Source organism: Scaptodrosophila lebanonensis, unplaced genomic scaffold (assembly GCF_003285725.1).
Source record: "Scaptodrosophila lebanonensis strain 11010-0011.00,11010-0021.00 unplaced genomic scaffold, SlebRS2 tig00000118-arrow-arrow-pilon, whole genome shotgun sequence".
Classification (NCBI taxonomy): Eukaryota; Metazoa; Arthropoda; class Insecta; order Diptera; family Drosophilidae; genus Scaptodrosophila; species Scaptodrosophila lebanonensis.
In genome coordinates this window covers 1,874,718-1,902,066 of record NW_022060578.1, presented here as the reverse complement: position 1 = coordinate 1,902,066, position 27,349 = coordinate 1,874,718, and the positions used below count along the sequence as shown (strand labels likewise).

The 27,349-nt window shown below is 38.9% G+C and overlaps 6 protein-coding genes across 12 annotated transcripts in view; 3 read left to right on the top strand and 3 right to left on the bottom strand.

Annotated features, from left to right (window-relative positions):
• The first annotated feature begins 14 nt into the window (after positions 1-14).
• On the top strand, positions 15-8,556 carry LOC115628523 (putative 1-acyl-sn-glycerol-3-phosphate acyltransferase acl-2). Of its 3 annotated transcripts, XM_030524682.1 has the most exons (5): positions 4,556-4,659; positions 5,371-5,555; positions 5,614-5,763; positions 5,888-6,384; positions 8,446-8,556. In XM_030524682.1, exons 2-4 carry the CDS (start codon positions 5,383-5,385, stop codon positions 6,375-6,377), a joined length of 813 nt encoding a protein of 270 aa, XP_030380542.1. In that variant the 5' UTR covers positions 4,556-4,659; positions 5,371-5,382; the 3' UTR covers positions 6,378-6,384; positions 8,446-8,556. The 3 variants fall into 3 exon arrangements, with proteins under 3 accessions (XP_030380541.1, XP_030380542.1, XP_030380540.1); XM_030524681.1 differs by lacking the exons at positions 4,556-4,659; positions 8,446-8,556 and adding an exon at positions 15-421 and having other exon boundaries at positions 5,888-6,845; XM_030524680.1 differs by lacking the exon at positions 8,446-8,556 and having other exon boundaries at positions 5,888-6,845.
• On the top strand, positions 8,451-12,561 carry LOC115628522 (beta-alanine-activating enzyme). 4 transcript variants are annotated; one of them, XM_030524675.1, is made up of 7 exons: positions 8,451-8,743; positions 8,799-9,061; positions 9,130-9,199; positions 9,255-9,536; positions 9,589-10,025; positions 10,294-11,600; positions 12,021-12,561. In XM_030524675.1, exons 1-7 carry the CDS (start codon positions 8,460-8,462, stop codon positions 12,432-12,434), a joined length of 3,057 nt encoding a protein of 1,018 aa, XP_030380535.1. In that variant the 5' UTR covers positions 8,451-8,459; the 3' UTR covers positions 12,435-12,561. The 4 variants fall into 4 exon arrangements, with proteins under 4 accessions (XP_030380535.1, XP_030380539.1, XP_030380537.1 ...); XM_030524677.1 differs by having other exon boundaries at positions 8,630-8,747; XM_030524679.1 differs by lacking the exons at positions 10,294-11,600; positions 12,021-12,561 and having other exon boundaries at positions 9,603-9,772.
• Positions 12,562-12,977: 416 nt separating this feature from the next.
• On the bottom strand, positions 12,978-17,716 carry LOC115628544 (DNA repair protein complementing XP-G cells homolog). The gene is made up of 6 exons (XM_030524705.1): positions 17,563-17,716; positions 17,328-17,503; positions 14,951-17,257; positions 14,107-14,548; positions 13,805-14,046; positions 12,978-13,641 (listed from the first exon to the last, which is right to left on the bottom strand). Exons 1-6 carry the CDS (start codon positions 17,648-17,650, stop codon positions 13,027-13,029), a joined length of 3,870 nt encoding a protein of 1,289 aa, XP_030380565.1. The 5' UTR covers positions 17,651-17,716; the 3' UTR covers positions 12,978-13,026.
• A 724-nt stretch (positions 17,717-18,440) lies between these two features.
• Positions 18,441-19,144, bottom strand: LOC115628556 (DNA polymerase epsilon subunit 3). Its single transcript, XM_030524718.1, has one exon. It carries the CDS (start codon positions 19,049-19,051, stop codon positions 18,674-18,676), a length of 378 nt encoding a protein of 125 aa, XP_030380578.1. The 5' UTR covers positions 19,052-19,144; the 3' UTR covers positions 18,441-18,673.
• Positions 19,145-19,360: 216 nt separating this feature from the next.
• LOC115628505 lies at positions 19,361-22,912 on the top strand. The gene is made up of 2 exons (XM_030524648.1): positions 19,361-20,568; positions 20,794-22,912. Exons 1-2 carry the CDS (start codon positions 19,579-19,581, stop codon positions 22,762-22,764), a joined length of 2,961 nt encoding a protein of 986 aa, XP_030380508.1. The 5' UTR covers positions 19,361-19,578; the 3' UTR covers positions 22,765-22,912.
• Positions 22,913-24,484: 1,572 nt separating this feature from the next.
• Positions 24,485-27,349, bottom strand: part of LOC115628481 (probable phospholipid-transporting ATPase VA) — a 32,716-nt gene continuing 29,851 nt past the window's right edge. The window contains exons 10-15 of one of the 2 annotated variants that reach the window (XM_030524604.1): positions 26,958-27,297; positions 26,651-26,836; positions 26,362-26,562; positions 26,088-26,275; positions 25,881-26,021; positions 24,485-25,632 (exon numbers count right to left, since the gene is read on the bottom strand). In XM_030524604.1, coding sequence (XP_030380464.1) covers positions 25,584-25,632; positions 25,881-26,021; positions 26,088-26,275; positions 26,362-26,562; positions 26,651-26,836; positions 26,958-27,297 — 1,105 coding nt within the window. In that variant the 3' untranslated portion in view covers positions 24,485-25,583. The remainder of the gene's footprint in view (positions 25,633-25,880; positions 26,022-26,087; positions 26,276-26,361; positions 26,563-26,650; positions 26,837-26,957; positions 27,298-27,349) is intronic. The other variant, XM_030524605.1, reaches the window with a different exon arrangement.

Sequence of the window (27,349 nt, the reverse complement as noted above, 5' to 3'; positions counted from 1 at the left end):
ACGCTTGCGGCGTGTTTTCGGTACTCCCTCGCGTTCGAATTTCTATTAATTTCCTTTTTAAGTTTCGTACTACATCGCCAAATTAAACGAGCATCAGTAAACTGTGAAAAGGCAAAAATTGCCGAGCAACACGCGACACTTGAGACGTCATTCTTGTTGTAGTTGTGTGCGTAGTCCTATGGTGACAGCAAAACGCCGGCTCCTTTTGACCGGCACTTCCACGGAAGTTAACGTAATTAGTGAGAAATCTGTGTGCCGCCAACATTTTGAGCCACAAAGCATTGGTGCGACCGTCCAATATTTTCGACATTTACCTCAAGTGCTATTGGCTACTAGAAAAAATTAATTAATAAGCAACAGCGACTACTGCGACATCATCGACATCCGCGGAACATCTGTACTTTTCCCTATTTTTTACTCGGTAATTGGATTCAAGTGCTTCTATCTGGATTGCATAAAAGCTTTTGTTTCGCTAAGAGCGGTTTCAATACTCGATGGCGTTTCAAAGGCTTGCATTTTCATTTAAAGCACGTTATTCTTTATGTCTTTATGGTTACGCTTACACTCTGTCCTTATTATGAGTTGTGTCGCATGTACACATGTAAATGTATGTACATATGTATGTATGTACATATGTATGTATGTACAAACATTCATCAACAACCCTCTGTACACACAAGTACCCGTAGCTTTTGGGTCACTTCTCCTGCTGCTCCTGCCAGCTTGTTTTGTTGTGTTATGGTTTTCCCCTCCCGGTTTCTTCCTGGGCCACTCGCACTCTAATTTTTTAACCTGTGTACTCACATACATATATGCATATTTATGTTTCTACTATAAGTATAATCGTTCATGGTCTTTGCGGTTGGTTGTTTCTTTCAAATGTGTACTGTAATTTCAAAGCTTAACAATTCCTGTATAATATATGCATGTGTAAATGTAGTATGTATTATTTACATACATACATATATATGTATGTTTGTACGTAGATTTGTTTGTGAGAGTCGCGTGCTAAACTCGTGTATCCCCAACACTTGTTTGTATGTATATGAATGTATGTTTGTACATATGTACATACATATATTATGAACATATGCAAACATCCATGCTGGACGTGCAGCTTTTGTTGTTGTTCCTGCTGTAGACAAGTACACTTACAGATATTTATGTACATATATGTATATGTATGTTTGTATGTACATACATATACACTTTAAATGTATACATATCTTTTAAATATGTGTATCTAAACGAGTCGAATGCTAAAGTTGCATGCGGCCTACTTTTTTTTTATCCTGTACTCAGCTTTGTACTTAATTTAGGTGAATGTTTGAAAAAAAATTTACAACTGTCAGTTAAAAAAAAATAAAAATAATAACTCGGCGTGGATGTTTAGATAATCTGAAGATTGTAGAATAAAAGCATTCTAATTGATAAATAGAAAAACTACAATTTCAAAAGTTTATTACTACGTACATACTTATATACATACTTATGTATGTAGTATGTAACAGTCTGCATGCCAAGTTGGTTGACTCTACGCCTTGTACTGTCGAAGATCCTTGTCTTTTACAGACAGACGGACGGACAGAGAAAGACATCATGCTGATCAAGTTACATAAACTGAGTGACTTCATAATAACCTCCTCCACTTGGGATACGAAGTACAACAATTGGTTTTAAGTAGTTATATTTACATGTGTGCATATAATAATAGAGTGTGCACGACTTTAACTTTAAAAAGTACTTTGAAACTGTTTCTCTGAGTACACAGCCCCCATTTATATGACGCTACCTAATGGGTCACATAATTCGAGTATATAGTACATACTCGTACAAACATACCTATGTATTTAACCTAACCTAACGCAATCTGAAATGACAATGTACAAGTAGAATAGTATTGCATGTGTATGAATGTATGTAAGTATGTATGTATGTATGTATGCATATAAACAGTATACACAATACGGCACCGTTTAAAGTCATTCGATTTTAAATTGTGCGATCATCAGATGTTTGCAACTGAGTCGAACTGGGGTCGCTGCTTTTCAGCTGATACTCGTCTACCACAAATTAGTCGCTAGCTAAAAATTGCTGCAGTTAATGACTTTGAACTTACAATGGAATGTCTTTTTAAAAGGTGCTACTCCTATGTACTTATGTATGTACATACATATTTGCTGGACTGGAACTTATTTGTGCTCGGCTTGACATAACACTATAATTGTTTGGGTTTGTTTTATAAGAATCATGCCATAGTCTTATCACCATGTTGAACATATGTATGTACATACATATGAATGCATGTATGTATGCACGTTTCGTTATTTAAATTCCACAGCACATATGGAGTGCGTCAGTTAGATGATTCCCGCAAATGATTATTGTTGGGAGGGGGACCGGAACGGTGGCTGGGTTACTGAAACCTTAAGTGGTTTATTAGAACCGGCGCGAGTTAAGCTTTTGTTTATTCAATTTCACTTGGGCATGATGCGATTACGTTTTCATTTTGTAATCGAAATCAAATTTCAGACATTATCAATTGAGCCCAATCGTTAATTAAAACCACTCGCATGTCCTAACTCAAAATGTTTTCCTTAATGTAACGCTATCTCTACATGTATTTGATCTTTCATTATTCTCGATAAAAAATAATACTTCATTGAGTACGTAAAACAATAGTGTGCGTAATATACGTTGTTATTGTAGGAACGAAAACAAAGCTATTAAAATATGGGCTGTCCATCATGGTCATTAAACAGGTCGTTTATACTCAATTGGGAAATGGAAGCTCGAAAATCACATTTTTTATCAGCAAGCAAATACTGGGTGGCTTCGATTACAATCAGCGTAACTGTTTACCACCTGAATACCTTTTGGCAAACTTTTCGCATTCCTCACTCACACCTTTGTAATTTATTTCGTTTGGTATTCATATTCAATTGACAAATTGCTATATTATCTGGGCAGAAGAACTATTGATTGAGCAATGTATATAGATAGATGCCGACACAAAAAGTGAAATTATTTCTTATTATGGTATAATCTAAATTTAATCTATATTTGATTCAACCACCAATTAACTTACTGTTTAGTTTCCAAGCAAACAAATAAACAACCATTTTTATTATTATCGCTTATAATCGTAGAAGCAATTTAAGATTAAGCCAGTTCATTGTTCGTGTTTACAGAACTTTAACCGATTAATGTTCAAACTTTAATCTCAATAAATTGTTGAAGTGACCAAAAATGTTTGAGCACCTATTGACGTTTATATTATGTACATACGTAAATATACTTTTGATATACTTGGAAACAAGCAACCACTCACGAAGAACTTTTAACTAACTATAGTGATTGTTGTTGACGGGTCAATGTAATCATGAACTTTTTGCGACTCTGTCATATATCTTATTTAAGAGTCAGAGCGAAGCTATCGCGTGCATTACGTTTAGAAAAGTTAAATAACTTTTTAGCACAAATGTACAAAGTCGACAGATCAGGTATTAAAAATTCTATTAATAAATCAAAACCCTTTTATAATATACGTTTATGCGTTGATGTCTGTGTATAGAGGAGGAGGGTTTAATGGCTCGATTTAGCTTCTTTCAAAAACTGCAAGCTTGATTATCAAGTGTTTTAATTCAAGCTGTTTTAATTTCCAAATTCCTTGCGGTTATACAGAAATACATATTTTCACAAACAAATTTGAAACAAATATACAAAAGAGAGGGTTTATTTTAAACGCTGAAAGAGATACATTGTTTTGGAGTGTATGTGAGGAGAATGGACCATATATGATCCGCATAAAGAGACTAATAGATGAAGGCACTATAGATAAAGTAATTTTAAAAAAATCGAGGAACGAAATTAAAGACCTTAGTAGAAAAGTATATAAAAAGTAGTAAGTACTTATAGAAGCTGTGACGCAGCCAATGATAACTTTTTAGCTTGGATGTATTTAAGAAATTTGTGGATCAAAGACAATTCTACTCGTAATAAGATCCGCTTACATTAATCGGAAGCTTGAAGCTTGTACTTAATAATGCCAAGGCCATATGATCCGGATGTGCAATTAAGTTTTGGTTAAAGAAAAATTCAATAACTGTTTGCGCTTGAATGCTACAACTAAGCGGTATTTTCTGTTGCGGAAAGTCATATAAGCAATTAGTTGTTCCTATAGAAAATCCAAAAATCATTAGCATTGGTACAATATTTAGAATTTACCGCCTCGTTACTCCTACAATATTTGCTGTATATATATTATTCAGGGTATTCATACAGTCGTGCAATTTTCTAATAAATTAAAAACTATGTGCAAATGATGTGAGGAAAGCGTTTTACTTAAAGATTTTGCTAAATTCGATGTGACGAAAGCCGTGACAATCGTTTTTAATGGTATTGTTATAGTTGTGACCAAAGAAGGTGGAAAGCACGGCTTAATGTGTTTGTTGAGTCTAAATAGATTCGCTATACTTAGATTACGTATGTATATTTACGAGTATATATTGAAAAATAAAATGCAGCTCAATCATTTTGCAGATTTTTTAAAGCAATTCAATTCTGTGTGAGCAAGAAATAAAATACCATAATAAATACACTTAGATCAAAAATACGAGTTTCGTTCTAAAATCAAGGTCTATCAGCGTGATTAGTGAAGTATGTGCGAAAATACTTGCGTTAAGCAGAAAATTGTGAATTTAAACCGATACAAAATCCTCTGTTAAAACATTTTTCTATTTAATAAGCCTTGAGTTTAAGATGGCTCGAGTCAAGTAAAAAGTTTTTATCCCTTTTAAAGGATATATTTCGTTTTGTTTGATATTTATATTATCCAGAAGAACACGTGGTAGAAACCACGTCATAGGATCATTAATTAGCATATCGTGCCGAATCGGTATAATGTGAAAACCAGTCGTTTCGGATCATACAACTGTCGTAGGAGCGCGGCGCTACAAATGACGTATATAATATCATAATAGGCGTAAACAGCAGTAAAATTATGAATCTGTGTTTTTGGACTCATCAAGAAACGATGGCAAACGGTCCAAAAACAATATTGGCGTTGAATAGTCAATAGTATATAAAATTCTATAAAAAACAATACATTATCGATCGTCCCCTGTGTGACAGTTGAAGAAAAAGATAGAAAACACTTTCTGGACACAATGCTTATGTGATCTCAGTGAGCTCCTGCTTATCCCTCTGGGCGTTCAACAAACACACACACACACACATATATGTACATACATTTAGAATACACTTTTTTTTACGTATTTGGCTCGCATTCGCTGGTCGATCAATTTGCGAAAAAACATCTCAACACTCTATTGCAGCAGAAAGTAAACTAACAATGCTTTCATGTTCTAGAAACCCGAAGCTATGGCCTGCTGCGAAGTAATAGGCCTTGCCTGCGTGATTGCCCTCATTACGAGCTTCTCCATAAAGGCGCCCTACCATGTGCGCATGATGTTCATATTCTTTGGGGCTGGCGCAGTTGTAATGCTCTGTGTGCCGTTTATGATCCTGAGACCGCGGGATTACCGCAACGCGCTGTAAGTTTCCAGATTTTCGAATGTGGATCTTTGCAATATTCATTATTTTTGCTTTTAGTGTGCCAGCCTGGTGCTTCCGTCAGCTGTGCAGGCTTGTGGGCATTACTATGGAGGTACGTGGACTGGAGAATGTGCGAAAGGATCATGGAAGCGTGGTGCTGATGAACCACCAGAGCGCACTGGACTTGTGTGTGTTAGCATACCTGTGGTAAGGGGAGTTTTTATTTAATTGGTATTTCTTTTAATTTGCTTATCCTTTTCATTTTGCTATTTCATCAATGCCAATTGGGACCTCGTTGGAATCCTTAAATTGTGAATGTGAATTTTCCCAGGCCTGTTATTGGACGAGCCACTGTTGTGTCCAAAAGGGAAATCCTGTATATACCGTTTTTCGGGCTTGGTGCCTGGCTCTGGGGTACTCTGTACATAAATCGCTCAAGCAAAACAGATTCCATAAATTCACTGCAGAAGGAGGCAATAGCGATACGTGAACGCAATTGCAAGATTCTGCTGTTTCCCGAGGGGACACGGAACAACAAGGATACGCTGCTGCCTTTCAAGAAAGGCTCCTTTCACATTGCACTGCAATCCAAATGCACGATACAACCAGTTGTTATATCAAAATATATTTTCACCGATCCAGGCAAAAACAATTTCCGACCAGGCCATGCCTTAATACACATACTGCCGGAGATATCCACCAAAAATTATGAAAAAGAGGATATGGTTCAGCTCATCGACGATTGTCGTTCAGTCATGCAATCGGAATATACGAAACTAAGTAAAGAAGCTCAGGCCTTAAAATCGAAGAAACTAACATAGAAGTTAGGTGAGGAAATGAAATACCTCAAATTTTACAAATTTTACACACAAAAAAGGACAACGGCCCATCGTTTCTATTAATAGGAATGTCGTTGGTTTTTTGTATTGTAAAAAGCGTGCTTTTTCTAAATTTGCGATATACCATTAACTATTTAAATAAATATATTTATGTCTAATTTTTAATTAAACAAAATGCCTGGTAGATAAATTAAAATACCTATAATAGGACTTATTTTATGAAAGAAAGCTTAGACTAACAGACAATTAAAGTTGACTTTTTAGAATAAAGCATAGAGGTGTGATTTATCACACTAAGATATATTTAGGTGAAATCCATTCGAGTTTTTACAATTAAAACCTGTTACTTATTACCGGGTACATGCACATGCACCAAAATGTTTGAATTTGTATATACTATATTGGAGAGTTATATAATTGCAAAATAAAAACCGCAAATATTACACAATAGGTCTTGGTTGATTTTTTTTAAATGTTAAAATAAACTCCACCCCGCCCCCCTGTTGAACACAAAAACCGAAGCTTATTATAAGATCTAAAGTCACGAAGCTTGGTGTCCAAGTTGTGAGACGTGGTATCTGCCGGATAGTAAGTCTTCCCCCACCGGGTCTGAGATTCCATTTTTTATTTTTGACCCTAATTTGTTTTATTTTTAAAAGTAGGTTTTAACTAATTTTAAGCTTACTTTCTCTGTCCAGTTTTAAATGTTCCCTTACCGAGTCGGAAGCGTTTATAGATATTGTAATTCCAGCTTATAAAACGTCTTTATAACTTTCCTTATGTCAACAGTCAATTTTTATTAACATAAAAATATAATAAATAAATAAAAAGTTAATTTTATATAAACAAGAAGATAATGCACTAACGGGAAGCAATTATCAAATTGGAATATACCTTCCTAGAATTACAGAAGTTGTGGAAAACTTTCTCAGGTGGACAATATGGCCACTAATTTGTTTGCATAATTTATACTTTCCTTTATACAGGCACCAAGTGGACATACGGACATGGCTATACACATAATTCTTTTTATACCCTGTACCCGTAGGGTAAAAAGGGTATATTAGGTTTGTGCAAAGTATGTAACATGCAGAAGGAAGCATCTCCGACCCCATAAAGTATATATATTCTGAATCAGCATGACGAGAGAAATCGATCTAGACATGTCCGTCCGTCTGGATGAACGCAAGGATCTCAGAAACTATAAAAGCTAGAATAACCAAAGTTGGCATCCAGATTATCCTAGGTCCGAGTAAGGACGAGTTTATTTTATTTTTTGGATAATTTCCCCCCTTCCCCCGCTACAGAATTTTGTCAATAGCGTCCACATTTCAAATGCTACCTAAACTAAACTTTGCACACATAATTTATATATAATTGTCTACTGTTGTTCAATTCGGTAAATTCTTAGAAAAGATATTACCAAAACAAATTCTCGCCAGTACAACCCCCACAAACTGCAGCAACAAGTTCGTTCTTCTTCTTCCTTTTTTTGCTGCTGCTATGGGCGCATATAACTCAGTGACGGAAGTTTACCTGGGTACAGGGTATTACACTGTAGGGCTTGCTCGACTGTAGCGTTCTCTCTTGTTTTTACAAGGTCTTCTTTTACACGGTTGTAAATAAAAAAATTTATATATGGTTACACCACATTATTCCATTTAGCACGATTTAAAATATCATATGATCAATGTCTTTTTTAGACCGTTTTCTTTCACACGACTTTTTCTGGAACGAATCTACCGTGTAAAAACAGAATTAGGTGTATTGACTCACTTGGTCTCTTGGGTCTGCCATGCCTCCTTCTATTTCTTACATACATACATATTTTTTTCGGTAGGTGTGCGTATAGGGTATTTAATATAATAATATAGTATCATCATTGTCCATTTTATATATAGGAGTATAGACTTTGGCGTTTAGACTTTGTAGTATACTCTTCCAACCTAGGGTATAAGAATCGAAAAACATCATGCATCATGCTAAAAAATAATCGATATATCGATGCTTCTCACATCGCTAAGCTGCAAGTTGGTGTTTGTTAATGCAGGTCAATTGGCGGCGATGGAGAGCCACAGGAGCACAGAAAATAGTGACGATCCACGAGCTGGAGCCGTGGAACTAGCACGAACGGAGAAACTGTATGATTTGGAAAGACTACTTACCTTTGGCGATGTACCATTTATTATAAAACGAGTGGAGCCAGAAGATTTTACTGTTAGTTACTCTGAAGTTGTGAGCAATATAAAAATGCTACTATTGACATTACGGAATCAAGTCCCAAGCGGTACTGGAATAGCATTTCGGATTTCACACCATACACCATCATCGTGCATTTTAATCTTAGCGTAAGTATGTAGAGATTTCTGGGAACAAAACCGCGGTTTAAATAGCTTTTAACAGCATTCTCAATCACAAGTGCCACTTCTTTGCAACGGACAAGATGATACTCTCCAAGAAATTGAAAGTACAACTATGCCGCGCTGGAATTGACTTTCTGATTGTCTGTGGTCACATGATAATGGGATCCGAATACTTTGAGCTCAAGGACACCTTTCTGATATTAAATGAGGAATACAAGTTGTTTAAGCTTAAACGCGGTGACGCCGAGGATCAAAATTTAATCTCACTGCCGGCAAACATGTGTTACACTATTACAACAACAGGCACGATTACTCCTTATTTTAATAGTTTAAACAGCTTTCCTAATCATTTTTAATCCAACCACTTTCAGGCACCACCAATGAGCCAAAGCTGATACACGTACCCTACGACTGCATTGCACCTAATATATTGGCGCTCAGGTTCGTGTCTGCAAATGCTAGGCATATTTAACCCTAGCTTACGTATGTTTTACAGTAAAAAGCTGAACGTGTCTATGGCTGACATAATTTATCTGGGCACACCGTGCACTTTTGATCCCTTTGTTGTGGAGTTTTTCCTGGCTCTGCAGAATGGGGCCGCTGTTTTTCTCAGTCCCTATTCAATGCGTGAATCGCCAACTCGGCTGCTCGAAGCACTACTTCCTTTAAACGTGACCGCGCCGGGTATTACTATTTTGCAGGCAACGCCATCATTGTTTCGTATGTTTGGCGCCGCCGCCATTCGGGATCGTATCCTAAACACCGGCACTACCTTAAGGTAGGTAGGTGCATGCATATCGTAGGAACAACCATCTACAATTACTTCCAAGAGTGCTACTTCTAGGTGGAGAACCTTTCCCATGCTACGAGGAACTCAAAAACTGGATGGACTCTAAAGTGGTTGCGCAAAAGCTTGTTTGCAATATATATGGCATTACGGAGATTTCCTGCTGGAGCAACTTGCATATACTGCAGTCGCTGGAAGCCCGTGTACCTCTAGGCTTGCCCATTGATTCTGACACCGTGCTTCGAATAGTTGACAAGCAAGGACGTGAGCTGCAAGGCGAGTGTTCGGGTGAACTGATGATAGGCAGTTCAACTCGGCGTTGTTACATACCTGAGACTGATGGGCAAGATAAAGCAGACTGCAGCACCTGTTGCTTCCGGGCAACTGGGGATTACGTGCACCGCTATGATGATGGTTCGATATGCTATGAAGATCGCACAAATGATGTGGTTAAGCGTATAGGCAAACGCATTAGTTTGGGTGAGTATTTGTAGAAGCCTTATTAAACGAAAGAGTCCAGTGCACTACGATGCGATTTAGTAATATGTACATAGAAATAATAGTTACATGTACGTAAATGATCAACTGAACAAAATTAATTGTTAATTTTAAGAATGATTGTCATTTGTAATTAGTTGTATTACAAGTATTATTGTGTTATCGTTCTCGCATGAGTTTCTTAATTACTTTTTAAGTACACATATATAAGTATTTTTAAAAATATACTTTTTATGTTTTACTTTTTCAGGGTTAATCAGTCGCAAAATACAAAAGTACTTAGATCACCAGGATTTGGCAGTCTGCTTGTGGCAACAAGATTTGCAAAAGCTTATATGTTGCATACGCACCGGAGAACTCAAGACAAAACTGCAGCAGCGCGTACAAACCCACAATATTCTATCCAAGCTTATGGCTTCAGAACAGCCAGATAGATTTGTTTATGTCCAGCAATTTCCTTGTAATACACATGGCAAACTGGATCGCAAGGCATTGCTCAATGAATGCGTACCACTGATGCAGCCTGCACAGAAGATATTGAAATCATTCCTGCACGATACCCTCAAGTATATGGGTCCAACGAAAGGAGGCAAGCACCCAAAGCATAAGAAACGGGAGCCACCCCATCTCGGATATGATATAAGTTTCCGTCAGGCGGGCGGAACTTCATTTCATGCCGTTACCTTGTCCCGTGAAATTGGGCTCCAAATGTGTGTCGACGATGAACAGCGTCATTTGTTTGAACAGCTACTAGACGACTCCGTTAGTATTCGTGAGGTGCTATGCTTTTTGGACAAAGTCAAAATAGTCTCTCACCATACGAAGCTGAAACCCATCGAGTCGGAAAGTACTACTGGTAGTAGCTGCTCCAACAAGCTTTCAATTACACGCATGGAATCGTCAGCGTTCAACTTAAAAGTGCAGTGGAAGGTGAACTTCAAAAAATGTGTGGACTCAGCCGTTGCTCAGTGGGATGATCGGTATATTTGTGTTGGTGCCCATTCAAAGCTGCTGTGTACGTTGGATGCACTCAGTGGTGCAGTAATTAGCAGCATTCGATTGCCCGATCGCATTGAATGCAAGGTGCGTTTTGTTAACGAACATCTAGCTATGGTGGGCTGCTATGATGGATATATCTATGGCTTTCAACCGCTGACGGGGGAGTTCTTGTGGAGCGTGGAGATCGGCGGTATGATTAAAGCACAACCACTTCTCACAGCTGATAAAACCCGCATAGTGGTGTGTAGCTATGCCAATGACTACAATGTCATGTGCTTGTCAGCAGATCGGCAATGTTTCCTTTGGTGCCTGCGTATTGGTGAGAAGCCAATTATTGCTGCACCTCTGGAGTTGCCCCTTAAGAAATCCCTAATAATTTGCACCCTCGACGGAACCTATGCCTGTATTGCTAGCGAAAACGGCAAGGTGCAATGGAAGGAAAAGTGTAAGGAGCCCTTCTTTGCTACACCAGTGCTGCTCGAGGACTGTCCTAACATTTTCCTGTGCGCCGAGGTGGCGGGGCGAGTACATGCCTGCGACACAAACAGTGGAAAAATTGTACGTATATTTTGCAAAATTGAAAACATTTAGAAGATGTAAAATCCAACAGCAACCACTTTACATATTACCCCAAGGTTATACTAGCTTGGTGCACATGTAACATACAGAATGAAACGTTGCAAACCCTCCCTCCGTCCGTATGAATGCGAGGATCTCTAAACGTATAAGAGATCAAAATTTCCAAACTTGGTATTGTTATTCCCCTAAGCCCTACGCTGTATAGACACATACCCAATTCAATTATACAATTTTAAATTTAAAAATGGAATGAAACGTTAATTCTTAACCTTTTTTTAAAGTTTGGGTAAGGTGTTTTGAATAGTTGATTTCACTTAATCATTCCATTGTTAAATCTGTTTAATTTTCGGATTTATCAAATACATTTTCTATTTAATCTAACATTCTCCACATTTGCAGTTGGCTAGCTACTCAGCAGGAGGTAACATCTTTTCGTCCTTGTTAGTCAAAGCGCCGGCAACACATTTGGATCACGCTTTTGTCCTATTTGGCTGCATCGACCAATTTCTGTACTGTCTGGAATGCAAGACGCACACAAGCGATCCAGCGGTCGAATTCGGATTGCGCTGGAAACTTGATGTTGGTGCTGCTATCTATGGCACGCCCACATTGCTTACACTGCAGCCGCTCTGCTTTTTGGTCTGCTGCTGCGCCACCGATGGACGCATCGTATTGGCGAATCTGAGCACAGGTCAAGTTCAGTACTCGGAGAAGTTGCCAGGCCAAATATTCAGCACGCCCTGTCATATTGAGGGTCAACAGTGGATTTATGTTGGTTGCCGTGATAACTTTTTGTACTGTCTGCGTACATAGACATGTTAATACCAAACTCGATCGTAAATATATGGACTTCTGAAGTTTTATACGTCTCTCTTACATTTCAGGTGTTATTTATTTGAAGCATGTACGAGTATGTATGTGTTTTGAAAATGAATAACTGTGTAAGGCATTATTTAAGCCTATCCAATAAATTTCTGTTCTATATTTTCAAAATGTGCAACAAGGTTTTATAAATTATAGATTAGTAAATAATTGAGCCAAAGCAGCAACAACACTTTTGGCTATAACTTCCTTCACATTTGACCTATAATGATGAAACTTAACATGAGGACTAAAATAATGTAATTGCCAAATTTGAAAAATTTAATTTAGAATTACGGGAGTTATGGAGCAGAAGGAAAACAATCTTAATCTGCATAACGCTTAGGGGACCCCAGAACTCGATCATTGAAATAAGAATGGGCAGTTCTTCCATTGATCTGCTCTTTATGAAGATATAATTTACCTCAATTCATTGATGGCTGGACTGTAGCCATTCTAGAGTATAGAAATTGAAGTTAACTAAAGAAAAAACAATTTTCTTATAATAAATTTCATTTATTTAATTACAATGATATAATGCAATTCAATTTGTGGTGTCTCTCAAAGCTGCTTTCTTAAAAACCTCCACTGCTTTGGCTCTATTTCGACTTATTTCTTCCAAATCACGTTGGCGCTGCGGTATTATTTCCTCGGTCGTTGGTAAACGTGGACATTTGGATGGCTTTGTGCTACTTGCGGCTTCTGTCGCTTCCTCTTCAGCTATGTTTGAGGACTCACGTTTACTATGCTTGCGGCGTGTTGCCTTGGACTTGGAAGCACTCTTGTTGACAGTCTCAGTTTCAACTGCCTCCCCGACAGAGTTTTGCATTTGTTTCTTTCGGGCTGCTTTTTTGGGTTTTTCTGGCGTCTCGGCACAAATTTTACCCGACATCTTGTCAATAGCCGTTTGCACCCGCTTGCTCACCTTGGGTTGTTGCACTCGAAGAGCACTTTTTGCTGTAAAATAATTGCGTATGGAGCTCTGCAGTTTCTTCTCATTGATTTTTTTCATGACCGGCATGAGTATATCATCAGTTTTACTTGTTGTCCAGCCAAATGTTTTGCGAGTGAATTCACGTATTGATTCAACATCGGGAGAACCCCAGCTGAACATATCCCGATTGTCGTCCACCTTCGGTGTAAGATAGGCCTCCACTACCTAAGATATAACAGATTCAACCAAAAATTGATTAAAACCCCAAATGTTGTAAAATAAAAAGAATGAATACACTTTTATCAATATCATATGTGAACATTGAAATAAAATTGATATTTTCACATTTGTCAAGAAGAAAAATACATCAGATAGTGTACAAACTTACCGCTGCGCTTGGAAAATCTTCGTGCATTTCAATATTCTTGAGCTTTTTACGTAGGGAGAGGCGTGCCGAGCTCCCCGGCTGCTTTTGAGCCTGCCACCAATCGCGAAATTTGTTTAGGGTCGAAAGTACCGACTGAACATCATTGGAGGCGGCTATAGTATCCCCACCAATTGGTGCCCCTGAGCTGCTTGAGAACGATGCAAGTATTTCCATAGCGGTAACAGCACCAATGCCGTGTATGCCTTAAAGAAGATTAGTTATATCTTCGAATGCCAGAGAAGCCAACTAACAACTTATCCTACCCGTTGTGTAATCGCTACCCACCAAGCACGCCAACTGTATGAGCTTGTTTCGATTGCAGTTAAAGATTTGTTCAATCTGATCCGCGCGAAACTCTAAAACATGCTTATGCTGGGCAAAAAAGTTCTTATAAACTGTTCGACCGCCAAATAACCAAATATCACTGTCATCCGTTATGGTTCCATTCGTTAATTCAACAGCGTTAAGAAATGCGCATTGAGCCTCCGCCTCCATAGGCGCAACTATGTATGGTATGCCGAATAGATGCAGGAGCTCTTGGCAATCTACAACCATCCGCTGCCCAATGGACATGCCCATGCGATCTTGACGATTCCGCTCAGTCTCTAATTTGCGCCGTTCCTGCGCCAATGTGTTAGCCATTGACTGCAATTCTTCTGCAGTGTTTTGCGATTTTAACGCTTCAGCAGCGTCTTGGAGCAGATCCTTTAAAAATTGAAAAACGTTTTATATGATTAAGAAATATATTTCTGAGTATAAGAATCTATTTAAGTAGAAAGAAAATTACGGTAAAGCACAATAAAAAAGAGGGAAAGCGAACTGGAATAGAAGCCAACTCTGTTCGAGTACTGTGGGGTCTCAATTATATAATAAAAATTTGAATGGATGTATTATAAATATATCACTATTTTTTATATTTTTATTTATTTTGTAAGCTAAGTCTGATGCAACAGACAGAAGGAAAGGGGTAGACCCCATGTTATTACGATCAGTATGACGAGAAGAAACTTTTGGAAACTAGAGACACCAAACTTGGGAACTTTTGTAAGTTTAAGTCTACTATAATCTGAAGTTTCGTACAAATCTTTTAGTTGATATTTAACTTACCATCGTATTCAGCGGTGTCGTAGGATCCAATTCTTCAGCGTCATGGAATAGGGATTTTGAAGCTTTGCTGCATTTTTTTGGTGGTGAGGCGGCTTCATCGCTGTGCTCTTCGGCAGCACGTTTACGTCCGGACGATTTAGGCGTTCGCTTAACAAAAAATGGTTTAGTAACTTTGGGAGTTGTAGGTGGAGATGTGTTTGCAGATGTACATTTATCGGGAGTTCGCTTTATCAAATACTTCGTTTCAAAATATTCACTAATTGATTTATTTTTTGGTGGTGTATTGATTGTTGTGGCGTTGCGAGTTTTTTGATTATCATCGCTATCAATGAGTTCAATAATTTCAGCATTGTGGGAACTGCCTTCTCCGCTCGCAAGTTCTGTGTCTTCGTCTGAAGAAATATTGATTATAGTTTTATGAGGTGGTTGAATAGCTTCTTGTTGGATATTTTTAACCTCGCCGGTCTTTCGCTTAATCTCATCGAGAATGGAGCTCAGTTCGTTGGCCGTTGAATCTGATTTCTGTTCGGTCAAGTCGACCAATGTTATATTTTTAACCTCATCGGTTTGCCTTTTTAAGTCAGCAAGTATGAGAGCGATATTGTTAGGTTTCGCTTCAGTTACAATTTTAGGTTTATCGACTTCATCATGTGCACTCACTTTATCGGTTTCATGATCACTTAACTTCCCAATCGATTTGTTGTCTTCTGCCAACACATCGGTTTTGCAATCTTCCTTATGCATCTCTACTGTAGATGTATTCACATTTTTATTAACTTGTTTAATTAATGCATTCTTCACGTCTGGGTTCGTGTTTTGATATTCTCCAGCATCTTTGTATGAAACTTTGAGATCCTTCGACTCAGAGGATGTGCAATTGTCGTTTTTATCTTCAAAAATATCAGCAAATAAATCATCAACAGCATGTGATTGCTCCTTAAGATCGACACAAATTTCAATACTTTGCTTGGCAACTGCATTTTCAAAGTTTTTTAAACTTTTGGGAACTTCTTCTAAGACTTCCTCCAAATCAGAGTCCGTATCTGTATCGATTTCAGTTACTTGTACGCATTCCTCATTTATGTGATCCGTCACTTCATCCACATTTTCTAATTTATCGTTAACAGTTGTAGCGTTAAATATGCCTTCCAAAATTTGCGTGTCACTTAATTGTGTCTTTTCCAAAATATTATCAACTTCATCCTCGTTCATGCCGCCGTATTCGATCATGTAGGCCCTCGCCGGTCCCTTAGCTGCATGACGCAATTGCTTACTTTGTTCGCGATTAAGCCTTAAATCCTGATCCGAATCATATTCGTAGTCCTTTTCGTCATACACTTTTTGAGTTTCTTCTAACGACAGCGCCATTGCCAATGCTAAATCAGAGTCATACTCGGTCATTGGTGGCTTATTCTCTGGTATGTTTTCCGTCTTATTCACAGCTTGCGCCGACGTGCATGGTAGTTCCTCGTCTTCATTTAAAATTTCTACCTTTGGCGGCTCTTTATCCTGCTCACTTTTTAATGTATTCTCCAACTTCGAATTTGCCAACTTCAAATTTTCCACCTTCGCATGTTCTACCTTCGTATTCTCCAGCTTTGTATTTTCCATCGCCTTTTTTTTAAGATCTCGTACAAGCAGAAAGCGCGTATGTTCATCTGAGCTAATTTGGCGCGTGTTCTGTTCAATTGCCGTGGGCGTTACAATGCCCTCATCATTGAAAAAATCGCATAGCTCAGCATAGGTGACCGTATGGCCGCCCATTTCCTGTTGTGCTTCCTCAAGACTCTCCTGCACTGCACGTCGTTTAAGCAGGCGCTTCATTTGAAAGGAGCAGAAATCATCGCTGCGAGCAGGCAGCTCATGCAGGCGACCCCATGAGGACTGTTTGCGTGTCTCCTTAATGTCTGTTAGTATTTCATGTCGTACATCAGCCGGTAAACTACGAAAATGTTGACTTCGCACATCAATAGCCTGCAAGCTTGAATTGTAAGCATGACGGGCAGTTGACTCATCGAACGAGCTATCTGAGGTAGTACTGGCATACTGATCAGAGGAGAAACTATTATTTACATCCGCCTCAACCTTATCCGTATCAGGCAGATCGGGTAACTTAAAAATGTCGTCATCGTCGTTTTTGACATTTTTGGTAGCCGGTCCACGCTTGACAGGTGACTTTAACAACAATTCTGCATTAGTGCCTAGAGCTTGTTGGACCACCTTCTCCTTAGCCAACGACTGCAACAGCAAGGCTTGGATACGATCGGCTTCATTACTAAGTTTACTGCGCTGTTGTTGGCGACGTGCCTATTGGAATGAAAGTAAATGTAACAGTCAATAAATATACTAATAAATAGTTCATCTCCATGCTACCTACAATAGTATCGCGCTTTAACTGTGGTACGCAACCATCGAATATAAAAACTGGACGCACACGATAGTATAGCAGTTTACACAGACGATGGAAAAGACCCAATAGATGAGCGTTATGCAATGCGGATCCTTTGCTGTCCTGAAAGCCCTTTATCACCTGATGCAGCCAAATTGATATATCTGCAAGTATTTAAAACAATTAATTAGTTGTTTCACAATCTGTGGAAATGTAAACCCACCCACAGCAAGAATTTTCCCTTCTAAAGTTTCAACAGGAACAGGCTTTCCACATGGCTCAATAAGTTTCCACAGGCCAGTAACACCCATTATTAGTTGTTAATAAAAACGTGGTAATAATACACATAAGTATTACATATAAATGTTCATGCAAATATAAAAAGACAAAACTGCATAACCGGCGTACTTTCAGCGTGAGAAGCAGAGATGAGCAATGTTTCGCTACTTTCAATGAAAATTTGTAGTGTCAACGCGAGAATCAGCGATGAGCAATGTTTCGATACTTTCAATAAAAGTATATGGTTGCCAAATTAGGATTTTGCGCCTCACTAAGGTTTTTCAAATGACGACCACGGAAAAATGATTTCTTAATTAAACATGATGAGTATATATACATGCCTATATATCTTACACATATTTTGTATGTAATGGCACTAACCATTCATTTCATACAACGAAAACGTCCCATCAAAATTGTGAGCGACAGCTCCCATAGCTGTTCGGGTATATGTTGTATGGTTAGTAGTAATGGCCATGTGCGCTAAGAATTAAAGCAGTACTTAAGCAGTGCTATGTAAGTGGTATGCTGTCATGAAAGCCATAAAATCTCTCGCCCGGCATCGACAATGTGCAAAAAACTTTGAAAAAGCAACCCAACTGATCTTCCGGATTCTCAAATACTCTTCATTTCGATATTTATTAATTTTGTCCAGCCATTTCGTTCTAGAATCAAACTGTAAGGCCTAGTTCAGTACCTTTTTTTGAAGACCGGGCCATTGAAATTGTGTTTGTCGGACCGATGGTGAGACAATAATCTAGCAAAAGCAACAACATACTGAAATATAGATTTCTATAACAAAAAAAAAAAGAAATGTAACAATTGCTGTCCTTATTTTTTGACCACACAGACTTTATTCATACCGACGTCCATATAAGTAGAATAACAAAATCATCGTCGTCGCAGTAAGTGTATTTAAGGTATCGCTCATCTCTAGAACTCAAATGTGAAAAATTATCTTAATGCTAGGTGTTACAAAAACAATCATGCTTATTCAAGTAAACTTTGAATTTAATACGTTATGGGGGTTTTATTATTTGCTGCCGTTTCTTTCATTATTCACTGGGAACCTCAGCAACTGCAGGGCCGCTGCTTATATCAGCATTAGCCTCCTTTTTGCTTGCCTTGCTCTCCTTTTTGTTTTTAACCATTTGACGATAGACTTCCAAATCTTGCTGCAGCGAAGGGACGAAACTTTCAAAGTCTAACTGGGTGAGGGTTTCCAGTATATCACGAGCAGTGATCGTCTTGTGGTTCTGCTGATGCGCCAAGGCCGTTGCGGATGAAGTCAAAAAAATCGCAAACACTGAAGCGGAGCGTGTTATGGCCGCACGGCCTTCCTTGCTCACATTCGCGCCGTCCGGTAGCGCATCTTTTATAAGGCGTGATATAACCGCATTCGGCAAGTTTAAATCTTCAATGCGTTCCACCATTTTTCAATAACTTATAAATGCGTTCAAAATTATTTATCTAGATCTCCCTGGTTTACAGATGCGATTCGCGAACTTATGCCCGCCTTAATGCAAACCAGAGCCAGTGTTGCACAACTGCTTTTTATTATTAGGGATGGGCGTGAGCGCTCATGATATTTGGGTTTTATAATATAGTACGATTTGTTGTGATTCTTTAATCGGTTTTAATTTCGTAAAATTTAGAAAATGTGACTAATTAAAAAAGCTACGATGTAAAAGAAAAACCTGAATCCCTTTTAAAAAAATGGTGCGTGAGTCGTTACTTACTTGAGAGCCATTCCCGTGACAATTAAAAGTGGCAAACTTTCATCTCTATTGTTGAACGCTGTATTTATTGAATTGTTGATCTAGCATATTTGGTAATATCTTACCAAAGAGCCCGCTTAAATGTGCAAGCAGCAGTTTGAATGTGACCTAAAACTATTCTTATCGAACCCCAAGTGATACAACCACGTGCGTGTGCCAAAACGGGCACGCGCACGCAGCACATGGAACATCAAGAGAAGCCGCAGTTGGAAACAGCCCGCAGTGCAACGCCGCCACCACAAAAGCGTAAACACTGCGAGTACCATGACCCCGATTATTATAACAATGTTTCATCGCCAGTACGACAACACTTATTGACGCCACCAATTACAGCTCCGGCTGAAAAGTATGTAAAGCTGGAGGAGGGTACTCTAGGCACTGGTTCAAATGCCCGCACGGATAGTACAGACCGTCCAAACCGTATGGCGGACATTTGTGAAATTGTACGCCGGGAGTTTCAAAAAGAATTGATTTTAAAGGAGCAACAGTTGGCAGAAATAGATGCGCGTCTCTTAAAGGCGCGTCAAATGCTCGATAAATTGCGCTATGAGGTGGTCAGCGAATACTATCGCAAGCAGGAAGTGTCGTTGACAGCAGGAGACGTACTAAAAGTGCGCGGTGACGATACACTATTTAGCAATGAACGTGCCGGCCCGCAACGTCCGCTGCATCCAGCTATTAAGAAGATTGTGGGTAAACGTCCCATTCCCGACCTCGCTGTGCCCGAACGCACAGCAGCGGTATTGGCAAAGGAGACCATACGCCTGCGAAATCCAGCTCATAGGAGAGCGGAGCGACGGCGACAGCAAAAAATACGTAAGCAGGGTATTGTGATCGATCATTCTCAAAATGGGCAGCAACAAGTGTTTCCAGCTCAGTTGCATATTAAATCGGAGTTAAATGATGACCAACCATGCACCAGCAAGCAGGCGCTGGAGCGTCAGCGAAGCCTAGATGTTTTAGAAACGGGTGTAACACCAGCCTTGAATGCATGTCGTCTTAACAATAAGCAAAAGTTTAGCTTTATAGTGGGAAACACCTCAAAATACATTGGTGCCGATTTGGGAATTGACGACACTAAGGTTGAAGGTGAACAAATATTGGCCTACAAATGGCTGGTCTATGTGCAGGGCAAGAATTTACCAGAGCCTGTTGATGCATACCTCAAGAAGGTGAGTATTTAAGAATCAATCCAACTCGACTATATCATTCGTTTCTTGTATAAGTTTTTGTAGTCTCTTTAGTTAAGATTCTTATATTCAGGTCATATAATTACATTTCTTAAACTACAACGAAAATAATCCCCATTGAATTTATCCTTGTTTAAAAAACTTCCCCAATTCATATTTTTTAGTGAAATGAAATCTCTGAAAATAGTTTCAACTCTTAAATTGCAGGTCCGGTTTCAACTGCATCACTCATATCGACCCAATGACATTGTGGATGTCCATACGCCTCCCTTCCAATTGTCACGAAGAGGCTGGGGCGAATTCCCCATTCGCATACAGCTTTACTTTCAAGAAAATCTGCAGCAAAAGCCTGTGCAGCTTATGCATACTATTGTGCTGGACAAGACTCGGTGCGGCCTGCATACCATGGGTGCTGAGACAACGGTTGAGGTTTGGTTGCGAGCCGCCCACACTCCAGGCACATCTAACATGATCACCAACCCTGAAGCTCCTCTATTGACGGACCAGGAGAACTGCAAACCTCGTACTATATCCATAACCCACAATAAGGAGGAGCTGGATGATAATCTTTTTGCTTGTTTAAGTAAAGCTGACCTGAGCGGTGATATTGAAAAAATTGAGCCTACAGTTGTTGTCTCCGAGCCCTTAACATGCAAGCTGAAGTTAGCAAGTCCACAAAACGATACACCGAAAATCAGTTTCAATGGTGCAACATCACAAGTATCGCGTCCCTCTGTTGTGTTTTTGCCTGTGAATGGAAGTGCTGATGAGTACAGCAACAGCAACAATGCAGAGTCTAAAGAACGCAAGCCAAACAAACATCTGCAGTTCTACAATAATGGTCATGGAATGAATAAAAAACCACTTAAAAATGTCTTCCAAAAGGCCGGAAAGCTTTACATTATCGATCCATTGCAATCTAAATTGAAGCAGGCGCAGCGACAACAGCAGTCGCTGCTAAAACCAAAGCCTAGTCTCCTAAAACCGTCGTCTTCGCCTCCTCCACCGCCGCAGCAGCTCTCCAAACATTGGCAAACACTGCAATCAATTCGCAATGATCATGGCTACGCAAACATGGCTCACATGAGTGTGGAAAGCATTCATGAGATAAGCAGCGGCCCATTTAAAACAAGTCGAGTTGAGGGCCAGGAGGGAGGTCCAAATAAGAGCTTACGCCTACAACAGCTATTTCTTGCTCTACCATTTGAAAGCATGCGTAGTGCCGTAGAATTTCTAATGCGTCGTTTGCCACTCGTAAGCAATTACAATGAATTTGCCTTTGTCAGCCCCACACTAGAAAGTTTCCAAAAACAGTCTGTGTTGCGTCAACGCTGCTTTGAATATTTGCGCGCCCGCTTAATCTTGAATTGCATGCGACAGCATATCCGATTAAAGCAATCGCATGCAACAATGCATGAGAAATATTGGAGTATCCGTGAGATTGTGAACTTTGCGCGCGTTCATGGGTATACCCCAGCCTTGAAGCAGTTTGCCATGAAAACATCGGAGCAGAAAGAACGGGAACATCAATTGTCGCAGCGTGTGCAGCAGCAATTAAAAGAGGAGCCCGAGCAACATGTGCTACCGTTCGCCAGTCTAACATCTAATGTGCGAATTACCAATTGGCTGACGCAGCAGTCAAAGCGTTGGCTTCACCATGCAAGTAAATTGTCTGAGGCACAGGAGCCCATCGATGTGGTTGGGGACGAAGAAGAAGCAAAGCCATGTAAATTGCAAAAATTACCTCCATCGTCTACCTGCAATTCAAATAATCGGCAACTGTTATATTTGCCGCCACCAGATAATTTGGAGAACGCCGCACAACTTGTTCATGACATGTGTAGAGATGTCGGCATTACTTTGGAAACAGAGCAAAGTGTTCCAGGTGTGGCACAGCCCTTGGCACTAACTTTGTTGGCACATGTGCTGCAGGTGTTTGTGGAAAAACTCGTGCGACGTTCGGTAGCCTCAAAGCTTCAAAAGCAGCATCAACTTCAGATGCAGCAGCAATGCAATACAATGAGTGCGCAGAAAGCTGTGCTGCCCTTGATGACAGTAGCCAACGTGGAGACCACATTGCTACCACACGACATTGGACGTGTAATTTCCCAGTGTGCTGACTTCGATTTTCTGGGCAACAGTAATCTCGGCGTGACGCATGTAGACTTGCAGTCGTAGCCAGAAAAGTCCTTTGTGCATTTGATTGCACGGCTTAACTGATAGTTCAAATTCCTCAGCTATTGTAACTAGTATTTAAGAAATATTTATTTTGTAAGACCGTACATACATACTATACGCTAAACTTAACATACATATTTATGAGATTCGTTTTTGGTACTACTGTCGAATTGTAGTCTACTGTGATCTATAGTAGAATATAAAATATGGGTTTCAGAATTTTTAATGTGTAAATAAACTAGTCTGAAAGTGTGAATGCATTTGGACGTTCATGTACTGGTACGAGTTTCATTAAATTACAATTTGTGCGATTACAATGCGTATACATGCACCAAAAGTGGAAGAGGCTCTACTAGAACGAATCTATGGGAAAATCCACACACATTGATATTACATATCAGCATGACGAACGTTTTGTTGAACTGCATCAACCATAATGCTGGCGATCCTTGGGAGCAAGTAATTTCACATGGTAGTCGACGTGAGTTGGTTGTCGTCCCAGTCTGGCACGTGATACTGCCAGATTGGAGGCGGTATTGGTATTGCTCAGTGGCTGACGTCGGAGCCACAAATTGATGCCGATCGAGATGATCAGGGTTACGTAGGAGCCAGGTGGAACTGGCTTTATTTCTTCAAGTAGTGCATTTGCCAGAATTGTGAGTTGTGCTTACTGCATCAACATGGTAACTTGGTCTGTCTTGGCGTTATTCGTAGTGACTGCTTACTAAACCTTGGTTGCCTTTCAGGTTCTGCTTGTCGATGGATACACAGCCCGAATCTGCTTCCAGTACATGTAACGTTAATGTATTGCATTCAGCTTTATTTATTTGCAAACCGTGGAGTGCACTATATTGTATCGTTACTTGCCTTCGGAGCGTTTCTTTTGTGTGATTTTGATCGTCCTTGATATGGGTATACCTTGAGCCCAGTGTTCAAAACAGCCCTTTGGTAATGTTTAAATAAATCCCTTGTTCGGATCTGCGTTGCCTGCCTCCTTTTATAGGTAGGTACCTATCGTGTGCCGCACCTGGATTTTATTTTTTTGATGTTCCTCCCCTTTCCCCGCTACAGAATTTCCTCATTGATGAACACGTTATCTATATACAATTATCGACTTTTGTTCAAAATTTGACCCAAATCAGTAAATCCGCAGAAAAGTTATCGAAACAATTTCACTCCAGTACTACGCTCACAAGCTGCAGCATCAAGTTCGTTTTTCTTCTTCGTTTTACTTCTGCTAGGGTGGGAGGGTTTTTTTTGCTGTCGGGCTTGCTCGGATTTTATATGGTTGTGCTGAGGCACTTCACAAAACACATACGTACAGATGCCTAATTTTGTTAAGATATCTTTAAAAAAGCACGTACTTTATTCTACTACCAAGTTAGTTGTATCTATGGGTAGCTCTTGTGGTTAAAATGTTCTCCGCGTTTATACGTACGATCAGGGGACATATCTACATCAAATTATATTAACCATGACGCCTCCTCCTATCTAAATACAAATTTATTGGGTATATTATTATATAAAAACAAATAATTGGGATGATTTGTAAGTAAAAATACATTTATTTCTTTTTGTGGTTTTGTGATGGTTTGGTTTAACAATAAACTATTTAACTAAATTTCTTGCTTAATGCTTCACTAACATAATGAAAACTTTAAATTGATTTAAAAACTTTATACAATTCAGAATGAAATATAGGACGAATACTTCAGTGCATACAAAAACTAGAACGTCTAATGTACAATTCTGTCTTCAAAAAAGGTTATAATGGTTTGCTCCTTAGTTAAAGTGAATACGAAATCCAATGCTTATATATAAAAACGTAATAAAATTGTACAACTTAATAAAAAAATTTTTTTTGTCGTGTATATAAATATTTTGTTTTCATGAGTGTAGAATCACAGCCTTTTAATAAACTAACACTAATGATCTTGGTGTGTTAGAATTTTCAAGTATTTTAAGTATTTTAAGTTGAATAACAAATTTATAATGGCTTTTCTTCTTAGTTTCTAAATTAAATCAATATTCAGATGCTGGTTTGATTTTGATATTACAGTAGGATGCATTATATATTTTTCTTTCGGGATAGTTGGCTATCAGGCACATTGACGTAGCCAACATTTGTGGCAGAAGGAAAGGAAGGGTTGTAAAAAATGATTTAAAAACATATAACTTTACAATTCCTGTAATTTTTCCTCAAATACCATCGTTCTTCCTCACCCATAGTCTAGGATTTTGGGAAAGCTTATACAAAAATAGCTTTAGTAACTTAATGAACACTGCTTTATTTTTTAAAGAGCAAATCAATAGTCATACATCGATCTAAATATTTATTTCTAATATACTTTCTACTTATTTGAAAATAATAAAAATAAGTTACAAATGTTTTGCGCAAAAACAAAAAAAAGAGGTTTGAATCGACTTATTTGCGGCAATTCTGGCAAAAAAGTTAATCCAAGTATAAATAGTGGAGTTGTGGGATTATTGTTATTGTTAGACTCATTGCAATCAAGGCAAGGTGTTACAGCATTTAAACTAACTTATTATTTTGTAATTAACAATAAATAGCTACGTTTTAGTTGTTGCAGACTGTCCTAACAATCCACGATTTAGCTAGCCGCGATGCATTGAACTATTTTTTTATACAAATTTATGAAGATATAAGTTACAAACAACGCAGGTTAAAACAAAACCTAAATACCATATACATAATGGATAATCTAATTAACTAATGTAATTGGGTGTCAAAGGCCACAAATTTATATTGAAAGCACATTTGTGTTGTGTGATTTGTGTGTTATATATTTGGCGCTGGATCAGGTAATCGTTGTTATAATCTGATTCTTAGACCCATAATCGGTGATTCTGTAAGTAGATCTACATTAATACACGACGGAAGCAAGCGTGGCAAGTACTTTAAGCCAAAAATCAACGCAATTTTAAATAAAAAGACACATTAATAACGTAAACAAAATATGTTATGTGTGCACTCACATACGTACAGTGCAAAACTAAAATCATTCATAATGGAAATCATTGAACGTGCAAAAGAGAAAAAGGAAGCAAATCTGACCATTGGTGGTTCTCTACGTATATATTTTGTGCCTTTTTACCTATAAATTGATGATGCTGACGTTGATCGGGACCAAGTAACTAACAAACCCTCACCTCTGCTGCTTTCGCGTTTACTTTGCAGTATGACTTTGGTGCTGTCATCAGGAAATATAGATGTGCGCACAGTGGTTAGGAGAAGGCTGCAAAAATGCAAAAAAAAAGTGTTTAATATTGAAGGAAGGCCGCTTGGAGGCAGTGATACGCACCGTGGCAGGACGGCTACAACTGTGGACAACAATATGACTAGCCAGTGCACTGCAGAGCCGAAACACATGAAGATTACCCAGTATGTTGAAGGCAGGCCAAAGCAATTGACGCACATTGAATTGTACACAATGGAGAACAAATAGAAGGATAATAAGCTAATCACTATGGATATGATATGCAGCACCGTCTGAAGTAGGAAAGAGAAATAGAAAAATTGATATGAATATGAATTGATTTGGATTGTCAGCAACAAAGTTGCATATATTTACTTACCCAGGAACGTATTTCAATCGCACCGTGCGCCAGATTGACGAACAAACAGGACGCCGTTATCGTTGTGCCAAATTCCCAAATGCCCACATCACTCTCCGAGTAAGCGCACAGCGCAACGAAAAAGATTACTAGACTTTGGTAAAGGGCATCTAAGAGAATCATCCAAAAATCGTGGGGTCTATAGACAAGGCCTAGGCGACCCTGCAATGTAAATATTGTAACAAATTAAGAGTGGAATTAGAGTTATGTTGTTGCGAATTGATGTTCTGTTGTGCATCCAACAACTTACATGTTTATAAAGATACGGATTCTTCAAAAGCAAATCTTCAGGCACGCGTTTATCATAGACACCAATAGCCAAAGGAGGCAGTGACGTGAATATCAAATTGTACAGCATTAAATACATCTGGTCCATCATAACAGAGCCAGAAAAGCCACAATACAATTGATACCAAAATATCAGAAAAACAAAGGCCTGCAATTATAAAATGCAGATAAAATGTAAACTATCTTCTCATTGGAGTTGTTGCTTTTAATTTGTATTCGAACAACTTTGCTCGATAACGTATGAGAGAAGCTTAAAATTATGAACCTACAGCATTTTTGTAGAAGAAATACAGAATCATGCGCGCCAATCGATCGTAGCACCAATAACCGTGTGAGAGCAGCAAACGCTCCAGATAGCGGAAACGTGAGAGCGTAAAATCAGCCGCCATCACAGCTTGCATCCCTTCTTGGCCAGAAATGCCAACGCCTACATCGGCCATTTGTATCATGGAAACATCATTCGCTCCATCACCAATGGCCAGAGTGCGCAAGTTCAACTCCTCCTTGACCACCTTAACCAGATAGGCTTTTTGTAGAGGTGTGGAACGACAGCAGAGAACAGAGGCGCAGCTTTTGGCAAGCTTGAGAAATGGACGAATCAATTTTGATCTGCAAAGAAACAAGACTATGTGCATAACTAGAAAAAAGTATGTATTTGCAA